General features: G+C 48.7%; 6 protein-coding genes across 6 annotated transcripts; 3 read left to right on the top strand and 3 right to left on the bottom strand.

Annotated features, from left to right (window-relative positions):
• Window positions 1-108: 108 nt before the first annotated feature.
• UREG_01106 (uncharacterized protein) lies at window positions 109-1,433 on the top strand (the record flags this gene model as incomplete). Its single annotated transcript, XM_002541544.1, has 2 exons — window positions 109-1,251; window positions 1,416-1,433. The coding sequence occupies 2 exons, from the start codon at window positions 109-111 to the stop codon at window positions 1,431-1,433; spliced, it is 1,161 nt and encodes a 386-aa protein (XP_002541590.1).
• A 736-nt stretch (window positions 1,434-2,169) lies between these two features.
• UREG_01105 (uncharacterized protein) lies at window positions 2,170-4,310 on the bottom strand (the record flags this gene model as incomplete). Its single annotated transcript, XM_002541543.1, has 2 exons — window positions 2,170-4,150; window positions 4,207-4,310. 2 exons carry the CDS (start codon window positions 4,308-4,310, stop codon window positions 2,170-2,172), a joined length of 2,085 nt encoding a protein of 694 aa, XP_002541589.1.
• Window positions 4,311-5,703: 1,393 nt separating this feature from the next.
• UREG_01104 (uncharacterized protein) lies at window positions 5,704-9,442 on the bottom strand (the record flags this gene model as incomplete). Its single annotated transcript, XM_002541542.1, has 6 exons — window positions 5,704-6,218; window positions 7,135-7,270; window positions 7,578-8,386; window positions 8,475-8,682; window positions 8,812-8,934; window positions 8,984-9,442. 6 exons carry the CDS (start codon window positions 9,440-9,442, stop codon window positions 5,704-5,706), a joined length of 2,250 nt encoding a protein of 749 aa, XP_002541588.1.
• A 369-nt stretch (window positions 9,443-9,811) lies between these two features.
• Window positions 9,812-10,387, bottom strand: UREG_01103 (uncharacterized protein; the record flags this gene model as incomplete). Its single annotated transcript, XM_002541541.1, has 1 exon — window positions 9,812-10,387. The coding sequence occupies one exon, from the start codon at window positions 10,385-10,387 to the stop codon at window positions 9,812-9,814; it is 576 nt and encodes a 191-aa protein (XP_002541587.1).
• Window positions 10,388-11,165: 778 nt separating this feature from the next.
• On the top strand, window positions 11,166-12,689 carry UREG_01102 (uncharacterized protein; the record flags this gene model as incomplete). The annotated part of the gene is made up of 2 exons (XM_002541540.1): window positions 11,166-11,187; window positions 11,242-12,689. 2 exons carry the CDS (start codon window positions 11,166-11,168, stop codon window positions 12,687-12,689), a joined length of 1,470 nt encoding a protein of 489 aa, XP_002541586.1.
• A 1,086-nt stretch (window positions 12,690-13,775) lies between these two features.
• On the top strand, window positions 13,776-16,850 carry UREG_01101 (uncharacterized protein; the record flags this gene model as incomplete). Its single annotated transcript, XM_002541539.1, has 5 exons — window positions 13,776-13,965; window positions 14,273-14,494; window positions 14,996-15,203; window positions 15,273-16,710; window positions 16,788-16,850. The coding sequence occupies 5 exons, from the start codon at window positions 13,776-13,778 to the stop codon at window positions 16,848-16,850; spliced, it is 2,121 nt and encodes a 706-aa protein (XP_002541585.1).
• Window positions 16,851-17,015: the final 165 nt, after the last annotated feature.

Raw genomic sequence — 17,015 nt, 5'->3', positions numbered from 1 at the left:
CTCAGTGCACAGGCATCGAATTCAGCTGCCGCTGCTAGAGCAACTTTTGAGAAAACTTGCACAGCATGCCAAAAGACGTATTATAGTGAAAATGCCTATTTAAATCACATGGGAAGCCAAAAGCACCGACTCAAGGAAGCGTTATTGAGGAAAAACGGAGGGCATCTGGATGATTCGGCATCCGTTGTCAGTGGTGCGTTCTCTATGGGAGAGCCAATAAACATACCTCCAAATGTTGTTTCTCCCGAAACTATTGTTGAAGAAGAATTCTCGGCCATCGTCGACGGAATGAAGGAGACTTCTATTGGTGCCAGCGATCCAGTGACGGGCAGACCACACCGGCCAAGCCAATCTCAAACCAGCGACGCTCGCCGGCCGTCAGTAACCAGCAAAACAGACAGCGACGAAGTCACAGTGTCTCGATGCCTCTTCTGCAACCACAACTCCACAGACATAGATGAGAGTATTTCGCACATGCATAAATCACACGGATTGTTTATTCCCGAACAGGATTATCTGGTTGACTTGGAAGGATTGATTAAATACCTTCAGGCTAAAGTCATGCAGAACAACGAGTGTCTTTACTGTCACAAACTGAAAACCACGACTCCTGGCATTCAAACCCATATGAGAGACAAGGGTCACTGTATGATTGCATTTGAATCTGAAGAAGAAATGATCGAGATTGGCCAGTTCTACGACTTCACAAGCACATATTCAGATGGAGAGGAAGATTCGTCAGATCAACCTCGGAACGGCGCTGCTGATGGAAGTGCGGAAGAAGACGACGGTTGGGAGACTGATACGTCCGTGTCATCTCTTGATTCTGATGAGTTAGGTGCTGTCCCGATTGACGACCGTTCACACCAATATTTGAAGCTCTCGAAGCATAAGCACCACTCTAATAATCCACGATCCCACCGTAACGCTGACGGCTTCCATTCGCATGCGCACGAGCACACAAATGCAGTTTTCTATTCTGATTTTGAATTGCACTTGCCATCCGGTCGTACCGCCGGTCATCGGTCACTTGCCAGATATTACAGACAAAACCTCCATCACTACCCAACCCCGGAGGAGCGTCTGTCACGTCAGCAGGCAATAGAGGCGGGGCCTTCCGGTGAATCTCAAGAGGGCGAGGAAGCTGCTGACTCTCAAAATAAGAATCGCGCTCTTATTTCTCGGGCCAATGGCGGTATTGGGATGCTTGGTGCCACGTCGAGCCAGCGACGAGAGGTTCAGGCTGCAGAGGTGAGAGATCGGAAGCGTCAACAGAGGTCGGCACGCGACTTTCAGTGGGCTGTTGCAAAGAAGGGTAATCACCAGAAGCATTTTAGAGTGAGTTTTAAGTTTTCAGTTCTCTGACTTTGATGCTCTTATTGGGTTGGTTCAGAATCCCTAACATTTCATGATAGGATCCGCTTCTTCAGTGAGCACACTGGGATGTCAATGGTGCCGAGGTTCCGTGTATATCCTGGGATAGCTTTTCCGACAACGCATCCGCACCTCATTAGTTCGCTCTGACTAATGTCCCAAGTTTGTCTTGCCTGTGGTGGATTTAGGCATCCATGACTCCGCAGGATACCTGGCATTATTACAATGTATAGCTATGATCGTACCTCAGCAACCATAAATGATATGGAGAAACATGCATCCAAGACTTCCCGGTCATAGATACTGACATCGTGATATGATGTGGTTCATTTAAAATTTCTCTGTCGCACAAACCACTAACCAAATGTATCTCTTGTCTTCCAAGTCCGCGCTCACTGCGGTTTTGGTAATATCCCAGCCAGCCCTTGCGTTCATGGAGGCACGGGCTGAGAAGGGGTAGAAGTACGGAATTATTCAAGTGCCTATTCCAGAGCGTCATCGGCTGTTGTTCACTAATAGAAATCATCCAACAATTCATGTGAACAAGTACACAACCCTTCAAAGCCATCACTGATCTCTGCCTCAAGATCGAGTTCTGACAGACGACAAAGCTTCCTCCAAAGGAAATTTCAAAAGTAATGAATTAATCGATAGACAACATCCAAAATCACATCCAAAATCCCACCCAAAAAAAAGCAAAAAAAAACGAAAAGGAGGTCACAAACTGCCCAAACCCCGAAAGACTTCGTATCCTCATTAACTCATTACCATGTACTCCGTAAATTCTCATAATACTCAAAGCATTGCTCTTAGTTCAGGCTTCAGAGCCAACTTGGTCCATCTCTCCCAAGCTTCCATGCATGCACTTCCCTTTTCATTCAGGTCCTTATTCATCGGCAGTTGGCGCGTCCACGACATCAGAGTTTCATAGGCATTGCCGTCATACTGTCCAATCGCCGAGCAGAGACTGGCATCTGTAAAATCCCACGCGTCTGTCAATGCAATCGCATCTGGCAAGAGCTCATCTAGCAAGTAATTAACGCAGGAAGATATCTGTGCAAGTTGGTCTCGACGGATGTAGTTGCCGTCAACGAAAGATATGGCATCGTAGGACTGGGGATGGACTATCATGGTTAGAGCGAATACGGAGCGAAGTCGAGAGAGTGCAGCGTTAATCGCAGGGTCGTTTATTCGAGAGACTCCGTGGATGAACTCTTGGAGGACCACAAGCTCCATGTATGCTCGTGCCGCGGCGATGATGCCCATCATATGCTGATTCCATGCTTTAGCAGGAGAGAGACCTCCGTTCCTCTGTGACTTTTCAATTGCCTCATCGCATTTGATTAGGAGCCGGATTGCACGATGCTCGAAGATGGAGAGTTGAACTTCCGGGTCCAAGAATTGTTCATTTTTCGCTTGGCAGTAATGAATTTCATCGCCCCCTGCATACATGTTAAATGCTTTTTCAAGATCGCCCATGCGCGGGTCGATTCGTCTGCCCACTTTTAGAACCTTGAGGCATTTCAACAAGTAACGGCCGACCTGTTGATACATGACATAATTCTCACCCTCAAACGTGGCCGGAGCCGCGGCTTCAGCGACAATCGACGGCAACCCGCTCGTCAGAATGTAGCCATGCCCACCGCAGCATTTTCTCGCATCCTCGGTCCCGTCAGCGGCGACTTGAGTATTCCACGCCTTTAACCCTGCAAGAAGCATATGATAATAGCCCAAGGAACCAAAGTCCTGGGTTTCTCCCACATTCCTAAGGCTCGCATACAATCCTTCAAGAGTAGGAGCTGTAAATAGAATTGCATATGCTCTCGAAATTATCGTAAACAAGCGAAAGTTCTGTGATCTGTAGGAAATAATCGTCGTTTCCGAGCCATCTGCATTCTCTTCACCGTTTGGGCCGAGCCCTTGCTCACGTACTACCGAAAACCTGGTCGCAATGGTGGCTGCTTGTGCGAGCTTGAATCCGGACCCTTGTGCTATGGTAGCACGCGCATATAGCATAGTAAGATATGCAAACTTATCGTGCTTGGGCTTGTTGTAAGTGCCGTCCCTGTCCACACTGGCATGCCTCATCAACAGCCAGTCTCGGGGGATACGGACATTGTGGAAAATGGCATATCCGTTGGTGGTTCCATTATAACCCATTTTCATTCCTATATCACCAAGTTCGACGCCCGGCATTGGAGAAAAGTCATCCAAGTCTCGTAACTGAATTATAAAGGGGTGCACTCCGTAATCCTTTCTGGCAATTATTAGCCTTGCCATTAGGATGACATGGGTGCAGGAGGACGCCATAGCACCGGGCCAGAATTTGGCCGCCGTAAACGTTGGCGTGTTCACGACAAATTCGTCCGTTTTCGTGTCCAAAGTCGCTGTGGTCTCTATGCCTCGAACAAAGGTTCCGTGCGCTAGCTCTGTTTGGCAGTAAGCCCCATTGATTGTGCCCGATCTTGCAAGCGGAAGCCAATATGCCGCTTGCTCTGAGGTAGCCTGTTCCTCAATTGTGGGTATGAACATCATGTAATGAAGGCCATATGGAGTGCAGTTGCTCAGGGTATATCGTTGATCCATTCCCGAGAAGAAGTCATGATCGTGCAGTAAACCATCGACGAAAGAGGCCGTTCCCAACCGTACTCCTTCTCGATAAACCCCTTCACGGCTAACATCAGCATATTCCCGGGGCAGTTTAGATTGATCCGCAGTCCCAGTGGCTTTTTCGACTCGGCGGAACGCCTCTCTTCGCTTTAGGACAGTCTGCTCACTAGTTGCTTACTGTTAAAACATGCGGATAAATGGGATTTCGGGTATTGTCCTTACTCCTTATAAATGATGCACGTTAACTTGTAAGGATTGAAAGTAGCACTGGCCCGGGCTTGGGCCATCAGCCGGGTTTGCTTGTTTTGGACGGTCAAGGAACCCATCACGTCAACACAGTGTGCAGCTGACATGTTATCTGAAAGAGTTTGCAATTGTTAACTCAATCCCGCAGACTGTCATTGATAACAAGAAAATAATTCGAAAGTGATCCTAATTGGTATCTGTTAATGGGGGAAAGGTCCCAATATAAAGCCCCCGAGGGGATGCGCCCCGCCCCCATCGCCTCCATATCCTCATCCCTTGAAACAGGTGATGGCCTCGAAAGGGGCTAACCGTTCGGAACTCCACAGGGCATCGCCACGGACCTAGCTAGCTGCAGCCCGAATATCATGTTCACAAGTCATCTGGGCTGATTTAGAAAACCAGGTGGGAAGAAACCTGAGAAAGAGCAGCCACTTACGCAACCAATCAGGATAATACCGGGACAGGTTTTGATAGTAATGGCAGTCTCACTTGCCGTGTCCGTTACAGTACGACAACATCCAGGAGTCTCGCTGTATTTAGCCTGCATGAACCTGCAGGAGGGGCGGGGAAAGGGGGAAGGATGTGAGATATCAAGGATTCGTTGAGAAAGCACAGCCGAGCAAACAGAATGCAGTATCTTAGCAACTAAATCCACTCCACGCCCGGAGTGCTCGAAGCCTCCCGTGCTTTTGCAATTTTCGGAAACTCCCGAAGATCTGAGCCCCAAGAATGGTGCCGTGCTACACCTTGCGAAGCTTTCCCATTTGCCAAATGGAGTGCTGGAGCCTTGAGGCACCGTGGTGTTTCTGGCACATCACGCCATATGATGCATTCCCCGCCTCACAGCAAAGCGGAATCAGTTCCTGGTCCGACAGCGCGGCACGGAGGGGCATATGGTATCAAGGTGCCCATGCATTAGTGACAAAACGCATACTCCCCATTTGGTAGTTCGGGCTCCTCGAAAGATTGCCGCCAGAGGCCTTCGGGTTGATACATCCGGCCAAGACCCCGTAGGATGCAATCAGGAGAATGGCTGACCACCCTCCAACTGGGACCGGCATCGGATCAGCGCTTCACGGTGCCTGTTTTAAAGCATGTGGAGAAAGTGCATATGATCATCGATGTTTGAATGCTGGTCTTCGAGGCCCCCGAAATGCGGCTGAAAAGGCACCAGGGTATCGTGTACGTCCTTCTTTTGGGCACAATATTGGTCATATAGTTTGTAAAACGCCAGCATACCCCGCAATGCTCTTTTGGAGAGGTATACACTCGAATAGAAAGCGTTCTATTCTTGTCAAGATGCCGGGCGATCAGCATATGTCATCGGTTGCCAGGGATCGTATTCGAGAAACCGGTAACTAATCATCTGAAGAGATAAATTTTCCGAAAGAGATGCTAAGCGATAGCGTACTTCACTGCAGCTGACAAGGATATCTGGTCGAATCGTGTCCAGAGGTTCCAAGATCAGAGAGTTTAGGAGGAGCGAGCCGATGCGAGAGGATGCATGGTGACCAAGCAAGCTAGTCGTTTAGCTGCGTATGAAGGCGGCGACAAGAAGGAAAGACTAGCATAGGATCCCCCATCTGACGTTTGATCTGTGCTCCCCATTAGTTTATCGCAACCTGACCTGGGGTTTGGCCGAGGCTGACGCTTTGTGACGCGGGATACTGGACGAGGGTCAGCCGCAAGGGCAGCAGCTTCTGGGTGTGCAACGGCGAACTTGATAGCCGCCCAAGCGGATGGTTCATGCATGGAATGAGCCCATGGAATGGCCGTCGTACTGGCCAGGGATCTGCGCGGATTTGTCGCGGCCTGGATGTCGGGTTCTTGGGCCAACGTCGAGGTTATCGGTGCGGTGGTGTGCCAGAAAGTCGATCCCGGCAGTAGTGGTTCAAGATGCATCGAACATCCAGCAGCTGAGTTGTACGGACTCCTGTTGCTCGAGAGGTGGATATGGTGGGAATATCGAGACTGGTGAAGCTCGTTAACTATCGGCAACTAGTCAGTTGGTTACATACGGAGTGAGGTCGGGCAATTCCGTGCGCATGTTCCATCAGCGCCCAACATGTCCATCTGGCTCACGGTTTGCCATGGATTTTGACATATTCTCCGTTCCCATTTTTAGACGAATGCCGTCAAAGTGGCTCCGGGGCTAAAGCATGTCACGGACGGTTGGCAGGCGCTTTTCAAACTTTGATACGACGCGGGCCGCGTTCCATGCAGCCAGGCTCTGGAGCCGAGAGCTGGCCGCAGCACTGACACACAAACCGAGATTCCTGCTTCCGCGTGGGGTTTTGGACCGCGGATTTTCCATAGACATGAAGCTATCCTGTTGGGAATGCTGGCAATTTTCGCTGACGTGGTACAGCATCAGCAAGCCGATAAGTTACCCGGATATCGTGATCTGCGAGTCACTCGAGATATAACTAATACCCCCTCCGTACTCGGTAGTCAACGAGCTAACTATCTCGCTCTCCGGAGATATACACGAGCAAAGCAAGTCTCGGCCTATGTAGTGCCAAACATTTGGTTGGGCACTGGTTATTTGCTATCAACATACCCAATGGGATACAGAGTACGCATCTAGTCTTATGATTCCGCGTGGCTAGAAGCTCGAGTCCGTTCGGGAACATCGCATATTCGCCTTAACGGATTACGAGGCAGAAACCTGGTTGTTTGGCCCTGCCTGTGAGGGGTGTGCATCCTCCATATGTGTGTCGCCAACGGATTCCTTATGGCCTTCCGCATACATTGCCAAGCTGAATTACCTAGTAAAGGCCCCCACGGGTGCTCAGACATGTCTGATTTCTACCTGCTTGGATGAAATCGTACCCCTGGAAGCAGCGGAAATCAAGACAGCCGTCCGGCATGCGCTTACATACTTTGCTGTACATACATACATACCAATCGCCCATGCCAGGGGCGAAGTGGAAATCCGCAGTCTCTGGGTAGCCATCCGCGATATCAGGCAAGGTACTCCGTACTTGGGCAAGTCATTGGTCCCAGGGATTTCAGTAGCTGCAGATGCAGTCCCCTTTTCCTAGGGCCGTGAGCAGGGGCAAGGGTGCAATAGACCGAGTACAACGGGTAGCATGCTTGCTAGAATGCGTTGATTGTGTATCTCGAAAACCAACCCATGACCCGCCCCGGCGCATATGCCTGAACCGTCTTTTCGATTTAACAGATATTCTGAAATAGAGAGCGTAGTGCCAGAAGAAGCATATTGGCTGTCTGTAGTTTCAAGTAGAAGTGGAAAAGAGATGCTGAGACAAGAAAATATTATACATTGTTTTGATCAACTCCCGAGTGCTTAGCCACGCTGAAGTCACAAAATCGACTTAATATACTGGTTTCAAGCGCCACAATAGTCGTTCCGCTTCTAATTCATCCTGATAGTCCTTGTCAAATGCAAGGCGGAGCTGGTGGGCGTATCTTTTGCTGCTCATATTTACCCACACCGCTCTCGTGTAGTCCCAGTATTCGGGTTTGAACCCTGCATTCTCCCAGTCAACAATGCCCGAGAGTCGACCCCCATCGAGAAGGAGGTTAGCGAGGTGCAGGTCAGAGTGAGTGAAACAAATTTCATGTTCCTTTTCGTAAAGTAGTGAAAGTGGCCGTTCCCTCCGAAGCTCCTCGAGCCCCTCGGTAAGGTCATCCAAAAAAGCGGTTTTAGTTGCATACGGCCCGTATGGAATATGACCAATTCGATTGTCTGTAATCGGACCACCAGTAGTGTCGCAAATAAGACTGCGATGGCAATTCTTGATGCGGCGATATTGAGAGACACATTTTCCCAAATCTTTTGCAAGTTGTTCCCGTTCCTCATATGTCATTAAATAGTAAACCTTTTCGGCTGGTATCCCTGGCACTGTTGTCATCAACAAGAATCCAGTCCCATGCTTGTCACGGGTGAAATCAATTAATTGAGGAGCGGGGATGGTCGTATGTTTCTCAACAAGCAATAGGGCATTAGCCTCATTTTTGGAAACGCTCCCACCATATTTCAAGCAGAGGCCGAACGGGAGAAATTTGACGCGAGCAACCCAGTTTCGCTTTGAAGGGGCCACTGCCTTCACAGTCAAATTGTAAATTGCGGATAGCAAGAAAGCTGGTAATATAATAGCAAGAGCTCGCAGGAAGGAGACGCCGATTTTTCCTAGGCGCCGTTCATCTATAGATGAGTCAACCCCGTGAATTGCAGAATTTGAAAATGCGCAGAAAGGGAACATCGACGTAAGCCAGACCTTCTGGTACCTTCGGCAGCCCGTTTTGGACTTGCTCTTCAAAGGATTGGAGACGTCTTATAGATGCAAATGCTTTTTGAACATCAAGCAAAAAGCCTTCTGGCAGGGGCAAACGGGTTTCATCTGACGATGATGGTTGGGCGTAAAATTTCTCGTCATAAAGTCCAGTTACCGAGGAGTCTCCATAATGGCTTTTTCGGACATTCCACTAGCACGCTTAAGGTTAGAATCCGTAGTTACGCAAAAAGGGATTCGAGGAGATGCTAACGTGTGGCTCGCGAGAACGGGTATGGATCTTTCGAATACTTATTCCTCCATCTCGAAAAGCTGCTCTTACAGGCTGAGACATTAGCCATAGATTTTTCAGCTGATTTTCCTGACTATAGCATTTTAAGAGCAAGAACAGTTCATTTGAAGTCTCCGGGGATAAAACAGCGTCGAGATGAGGTCGCAAGGCTCCCTAACATTTCCAGTAAGTACATAGTTTGATTGAAGCGAAGGAGACATACTCCAGGCAATAAATCGGGATCATCCACGATTTGGGGCGGCACAATATACGTAGCTTGAAGGCCACTGTCCAGGCCCGACACGCAACATCGGCCGTTTTCTCTCTCGCGCAGAGCGGCATCAGCCTCTACAGGTACTTCATGATCATTGGGCAAGACTGCCATAGAATTAGAAGGTATTCTAGGCGAAATCGGACATGGGGTTTCATTTGGTTTACATTTTTGCGCCAGGGTTTGGAAAGCCCGGTTCACTGATCTGAGGTTATCTTCGACACATTTGCCAGGCTCATGGGCGGCTTTCAAAATTAACTGCGCAGCGCCAGCCTTGAATGTAGTGTAGGTAAGAAGAAGCCCCAACTGGAAATGCTCAATTGCCGAGAGTTGGGCAGAGTCGATGGTCTCTCTTGCGGATCTGAGCAGCCTGTCAACGTCAGTCTCTGCTTCATATAACGCTTCATCCATGCTTTGAGCCCATCAGGCACAGCATCAAAAGCGGAGGGCAATTAATAAAGGACAATCCAACTTTGGATTTGTAAATGGAATTGTGGTTACAGGCAGACAACAGACGAAAAAAGAACCAAATATATCCAACTACATAGTCCAAGTAAGGAGTAATAACCAAACTAACAAACCTAACTAACTGGTTATGGCAATATCATAGCAACTAGTCCACAATTCAGCAAAAGGTCCTTATAACAAACCCTACTACCCTAGTACACCCCTTTGCTCACTACATCATGATTGTATGTATATTGGATCGACCAGGAACTTTGCTTGTACTAACTAACTGGTGGGCCTATGGAGCAGTCAAGAAAAGCAGTGCTTTGACTATTAAGCCGTAGTCAAATCGCTTCGTGTGACAGTCTTAACTCCCCCGTAATACGCATGAATGCCCAAGTCTTTCGCTTCCTGTTCGATTTCCTGAATCTTCGGCCACTCAGGCGACAACCCAATGAATCCTCCATCGGCAAGGTCGAAAAGTGCGGCCATAGCCCAGGTACGGCAGGTAAAGAGCCCAGTCACTTTGGTTTCGCGAACGCAAGTCTTGATGGCAGCGATCCACTGGTCATCAATGCTCTCAACGGCACCGACCTTCAATGCAACAAGCAAGCTCTTGGAATATTGAACGTTTTTCGTTTCGACCACATATTTCCAGTCAAATCCGATCAAAGTCTGGTGGAAGAGGATCCCGGATTCGTGATCCGTGGCAACGAGAAGGCCCCAGTGGTATTTGTCGGGCATCCCGGTGTTCCACAGAACGATATACAACCCCTTCGGCTCGATTTTGACTTCACCCGCTCTATTAGCCCCAGGGCCACGGTTGCTAGTACTAGTAGAGGGAGGCTTTTGGGATGTCGATTTGGACTCGTCCGAAGACAGTTTGAAAATTTTGAATCGTCCAAACATCTTCGTAGTGACCAAGAATTAGGGCGTACGGTGTACGGAGTATGTAGGCTTGACTATCAGTCAAGAGTTTAAAAAGGAGATCTGGAGGCGCGAGACGGGGTTTGACAAAACTGGTTGTTGATGGAGGTAGTTACTCCGCCCGTAACAGCAAGCCAGTTGCGGTGTCACCATATTCAGTATCGCACTGAGGGGTGTTTCTGCAAATTGTCGCACATATATTGGTGGATATGCTCAAGGATGAATGCTTTCCTTTAGTTAACTAGTGATTTGTCAGCTCTCACTTGTGATAGACAAGATAACTAGCTGGGCTCAACACCAGAACATTGAGGAATTGAACAAGTTATTTCATAGTTATCCAGCACTCGGATATTTGGAGTCCTTGCCTTCTTGCTCCCACCCTAAACTTTCATCTTAACAAGTCAAACTGCTAGATTTGACTACAGAGTAACTGACTAACTAGTTAACTAGTTAACTGACCTAGCTAACTGAATCCCCACCTTTCAAGTTAAAAATAGACGGCACAGTTCAAGCTCACGTCACCCAATCATGTGGTGACGACGCCCCCAACCTTAAGGCTTGATCGCAGACACAGGCCGTATCACATTCAACACGCCTCTGGCCCCAGTGCACTTCAGTTCTGAAATCCAATTTGGAAGCAAGACACCTGGTTGACTGGCTAGTCAGCTTCCCGCTTTCTTTGTATCTGAGGAAGCTTGACTATTCCGTCTGCCATCGTCCATGTGCCATCAACCGTCAAGTGGAAAGGCTGCCGTTCAACATGCTTGATGAAAACCTTCCCAGTGAGCAACCCTGCCTATCCTAGGAATCTTGTTGGCTAACAGACCTTTCCATAGCATTCTACATCAAGCCGTCAAGCGAGAAACCAAAGTACCAGTCCATTTACTACTTCTGCCAGGGAGGGGAAGAGCCAACGCCCGCATACTCCGTCCGTCGTCTAGACCCGGCGCTGCCGGGGTCGAAGAATCGATACGCTGTCGCATTTTATGACGCATTTTGCCCAGATATTCTCTATGCTGAAGTGCTGTTGATTCCGAAATGGACGCAGCCCTCACTCTCACAGGAGGCCATCCGGCAGAATGGCGGCATACCCCCACCCCCCGAACCGATACTTCCAAGTGAGTTCATTATCCAGCTATACAATCCGGAGCAGCAGGTTTTGGTGCGTCATAAACCGAAATCATGGAACGCTCCAGCGTCGTGGGACTTTGAAATGCCCCAGCAGACCTTCCGTCGTCCCTCAGCCTCTGCTGTAGACCGTACCTTAAACGACCCCGCAGCGTCCGACGTGACCCCGAAGCTGAGATTTAGCTGGCAAAAAGATGGCAAATTCTCCAAGGACCTTACATGCTATCTTACCGGGAAAACAGCCTTCCTTGATGATGCGAGAAAACGGAGTAAAGAGCCTGATATCACCATCTCAATCTTCAAAGGCCTCAAAGAAGTCACGCTATATGAGCCTAATTTTTACCGTGTAGAAATGGAAGACTTCAAAGGCCTGGAGGTCGTTTTGCTATTAGGAGCGGCAGTAATCCGCGATGTCTATTTTGGTCACCTAAAGACTAGCTTCAACATCACGGACCCCCCGACTCCTAGTATCATTGCGGATTCGAAACCATCAAGTACCGCAGTACCAGTAAACGGGGCATCCGTTCAAAGTAATCTTGCTGGAAGGGCACAAAGCAGCCAACAGAACCCTCCCCTGATGCCTCCGCGGCAAACGGCAAAGCCAGTACATGCGGCACGCCCACCACCAGCAGATCCACGCTCCCAGTGGGAGATCGATGCCGAAACAAAACGTCTGAAACAACAAGCCGAAATTGAAGCCCGCGAGCGGCGACAGAAGGAAAAGGAGGCAGAGAAACAAACTAAAAAGCTCCTAGAAGCCGAAGAACGCGAGAAACGAAGGAGACAGGCGCAGATCGACGAAGAGACAGAACGACTCAAGAAACTATACGGCAAAGAGGATAGTAAGTCGCGCAAGAAGAAATCTACTGTCAATCCTCAAAACTCCGCGCGTCCACCCCCGAGCGTGTTGCCACCACGGCCGTCTCAATCCAATCATCAAGGCCACCCATCTATTTCAATATCTACGCCTTCGTGGTTCAGTTCCAGCACAAGACCGCAACCGCCTCAGCCGAATCCTTTGGTAGCAGGGGCTCCAGGACTTAGGCCGCCGGCGCCCAGGTTGAAGGAAAGACGGAGCATTTTTGGTATCCGTTTTGGAGACAATGATAAAGACTACGCAAATGTCTTGTCGAAAAAGCGGAGTTCAATGTTCTAACAGGTGCTTTTTCTTATTCCATTGTACACCATTTCTATATCTTTCATTCTAGACCCTGGGTTTCGGAGCATAGTATCATTGTTCTAGCGCTTTCTAGGCCTTTTTCTATTTCCTTTTTGGACACGTCTGACTACACGACCTGCCTATTACTACCTGATCATGGTTTTGATACCCTAGAATTCTTCTATATGAATCTGAAGTGGATTCGACATGATTACATAGAGTGATGGATTGGAGTAGCCGAAATCTTATCACTCTCCTGTCCCATGACATCAAATACGGGAACTTCCAATCCCCTCCTCTTGAATAACTAGCCGAGTCCAGCCCGTCTTCCGAGCTCCACGCGGGAATGCCACATGGTCATCCATGTCATTCTGCGTGGCTATTTTTCGGAGATTATGCAGCTCATCCCGCCGTTATGGATATTGCAGCGTCAGTGGTCCAAAGGCATGCAAGTTTTGGCGATCCGATTGGGAAAAAATATCAATAACGAATCATACGATGGCAATGCAGGTTGCATGCATATTAACAAAAGATATACGACGTACTACCCTGGAGCGTTTAGAAAATCGACCATATGGCCAAAAATTGGTTCAACAGGGCATCCCGTTGTCAGCTGTGGTGGCTTTACGACATCTAGTTGGTTAGTGGCAGCCGTTTTGCGCCTTCAAGGCTGAATCCAGAAGCAACCGTGGCGAAGTAAAATGAAACTCCGACCTAATGAGTGGTATTCATATTTCAAGAAGGCAAACAGGTCATTTTAGTGAATTGTGATTGAATAATAACTAATACATAGCGGCTATGACGAAGGAAAGTATCAAAAAGAAAATGGTTCCAATACTCCAATAGCACAAGGATACAGGCCACCAAAGAAAGTCCTCTTCGTCTAACCGCTAGAAAGATACAAAATCAATATAGCCATGTCTGGGATAGACATCTTTTCTAGTCTCCTTCTCTTAACTTCAAAACTCTGGCTCTTCTACGTGTCCATCATTACCTCCAGCGTTACCGGAGGGTTCTCTCCGTACTTTGACTATATGAATAGCCCAAACACGACCCTCCAATGCATATTTCCGGAAGCCAAAAATGCCGTTGTCTTGGCCCCCGTCAAACCCGGGTGATAATATCATCTTCAGCTGGCACGGTCCCGGCTCGTACCTTGCCTGGCTACTCACGGCCCACGCCACTTCGCTTTCATCTATCAGATATGCAAAGTGCCGAAAAGGTAACCCTGAGACTCGAGCTCGTGGCTACGCTGCTGTACCCGTTCGTTGCCGTGCGTGATGTTGTCCTGCGACTCATCAAGTGCCGATTAGATCCGGGTATGCATGCCGCTGCTCTTGTGGCTATTTTCGGAGCGATGGTCCTTGCCAGCAGCCTATCATGGCAGGGAGGGGGGTCGATAGACGATCTTGAACCGCGGTTGCCGACGAGACGAGAAACAGCATGCATGGTGGTCATACCATTGCGTCCACGATAACGAATCGTTGAGCCGTACGCGCAGTGTGACATCTTGCCTATAATCTTCATCGTTTCGACTTCTTGGTTTGATAAAAATATGTTTAATTGAGCCAGTCTGACAGCGTTGGAAAGGTTCGAAGAATACCCGTACGAAGCCATTGAGCACCGCCCATCCACAGAGCGAGTGCTGGTTTATTGTGTAACCCAGTTGGTCTTTGGCATCGTATTGCTAGCGAAACGACAGTCCCTGTGGCCAGGGAATAGCTCACGGCTGACAGACCTGGATCAGCGCAAGTCCGTTCACGGTGCTCCTGATTCTCCTAAACACTTTCCAAGCTTGTTATGTAGGTTGTTCGCTGGACTTCTCGATTTTCGCGGGTGCCGATTCAAGAACGTGTATGCGAGGTCCGAATCTCACGCAAAACACTATGAACACTAGAGATCCGAGGACCATAGATGAAACCATAGAGTCCACCGGGGGTGGTCAAATCCTCATGTTCATTGAAAGGATATGTCTTGCAATAGTTCATCTCCATGCTTGGGGCGTGATAAACCCCGTTTTGACCTTGGCTTAACAAAGAGCTGTGATGTTATCGAGCCATTATATTCCTCACTAATGTCTGAAGGAGTCCAAGAGTCAGTTGGACCCTCCTTTATGCTTTCCTTCCAGGTATAATCAATAGCTGAGGAGAATATCTTGTGCTTGATCAATGGAATCCGGGTTAGTGGTGGTTTGTACCTTAACTTAGTTCAAATATCAAGACCCAAGTTTCAAGAACCCAGTTTCAAGCCACAACAACAAAACACATCACTAAATAGCCAGGGAGTATTCTTTCATCTCGCAGCTAGCACGCGACGCGGACATGATGGCGCTATGCGCCATTTAGCTTCAGTCATTCACTTCCTGTTTTCCAATGCGCGCCTAGCTCAGACGCATACCCGTTTCTCTGTCTGCAGATTCCCTGTGCGATGGACTTCCCATGCTTCGCACCCGCGGTATCGTGAGCGCCTTGAGCAGGTTCCCGTTGGAAGCAGTGGTAGCATCTCCTTGAGGTTTGTCAGTGTCAATTCTATCTGTATTACCATTCCAAGTTGCTGATTTATGATCGATTTTCGTGATAGGGTTATAGAACCTCCCAACGTCCCAGCAGGACAGAAGTCGAAAGTCCTTCTCTACCTCCCGCCCGGTTTGCTCTTCACGCATTCGGATGATGTATCTCGTGCCATTTCTACTGCTGGCCAGCAACCTTCCATAGATTCCGCACAGCTACTGGCATCAACAAGCCTGTGTACAACAGTTACAGTTAATTATCGCCTGGGGTCGCAGATTGATGAGAATGGGAAGCAAACGTCTTTCAAATTTCCGATTCCGGTACACGATACTCTCGCAGGGTTTGATTGGATACTTCGGAATCTCGACCCTAGTTCTATCAACGTGTTTGGCAAGCATATTGGCGGTTCTCTGGCTCTGATGTTGGCTCTTACGGAGCCAAGGTTGATAGCTGGTGTGGCGGCGCAAGACCCTATATGCGATTGGGTTGGATTGGATGATTACTGTATAATTGAGTCTGGGGAAAGAGACGTCTTACAACGGGAGAAGGACTTTGGGGCTTTTGGTGCTGGTGATCATTACGCCAGTGATCACAAGAAGCGTGGCCGGAGGAAGAGACCGCCAAAGCCGGTACCCACAGACTTAGTTTCTCTCCTTATAGCACGAAATTCCCTTTTCCATGCACCACAGAACTATTTCGACTCGTTCGCATCGCCTACGTTATTCCTGAGGTCCTCTGGGAAGTACTGTCCGACTAGATTCCCTGCTGTTTTCACGGGTCCAAATTATCCCATCCCTGTTGTCCAACCGCCTGAAGAAAGCGATATGTGGGTTCTGACTGCGTCTATACTGGAGGATATGGAGGCTACAAGAAATGTCTCTGAATCTGCAAAACATTTCATACGACGCAGGAAAACCCTCGCGAGATGGCCACCAGTTGGATCCGACTATGGAGCGTTCTCGAATACAGGATATAAAAATGGTGCATCGAATACTGTCGTCCTGCCGAATGTGAGGATATTCGTTCATTCCAACCTAACTCCGGCGGAGGCCCATCCCCATGCGGATTCGGCGGATACATTGCATTCTAAACTCGAAAAAATGGCTCTGGATTCGGACAGTTCTGCAGCCTCCGAAAACAGTGAAGTACCATCTACTACCAATCATCAGAGTCGCCAATCGTCACCCCGAGGTTCGCTCCCAGACGTGAAGAAGATTGGTGAAGAAACTGTCCTCGCGGCGCAAGGTGCCGAGATGGTCGAACTAATGCGCAGTGCGTGCTTTTGGGGTCGCGAAAAGGGCTTTGGTGAGAGCAGGGTGAAGCTGATCCGGGTTCCATACGATCATGCTTCGACGAGGGCGGGAATCAAAGAAGGTGAAGAGGATAGTAGTAGTATGGCGCTGCCTGAATGTGGGGTTTCTGCTAGGAATGAGCTTGGTAGGACGGAGCAGAGGCCTTCCATCCCCATTGAAGAGCAAGCTGGGGAATGGTTTCGTGATCTGGGGGGGGTAAATAAATTTCCATAACTTCTCGGGTCATCGAGCTCCATAGTCAGGGTGCCCAACGATAACAACTGGTTGTTCAGACCTATCCAGCGTGGGTGGGTGGTTATGGGGAATATACCCTTTCAAAAGTTGACTCTGGATAAGATATGGTTAGAATTTTCTTTGACAATATACCATTGCACTACAAGAAGTTGAGGATTATCTATGCGCACTAGTTCCCAACTTTCACTTTGTGCAAATGACTCCATATCTCCGCCCCTTCACGCCATGCAGACAAAGGAAATATAGATCAAGTCCTGGGGGTAGGT

This window comes from Uncinocarpus reesii, genomic scaffold (assembly GCF_000003515.1).
Source record: "Uncinocarpus reesii 1704 scaffold_1 genomic scaffold, whole genome shotgun sequence".
Lineage (NCBI taxonomy): Eukaryota > Fungi > Ascomycota > Eurotiomycetes > Onygenales > Onygenaceae > Uncinocarpus > Uncinocarpus reesii.
Note: the sequence above shows the minus strand (reverse complement) of the source record. Positions and strands in the feature narration are given on the sequence as shown.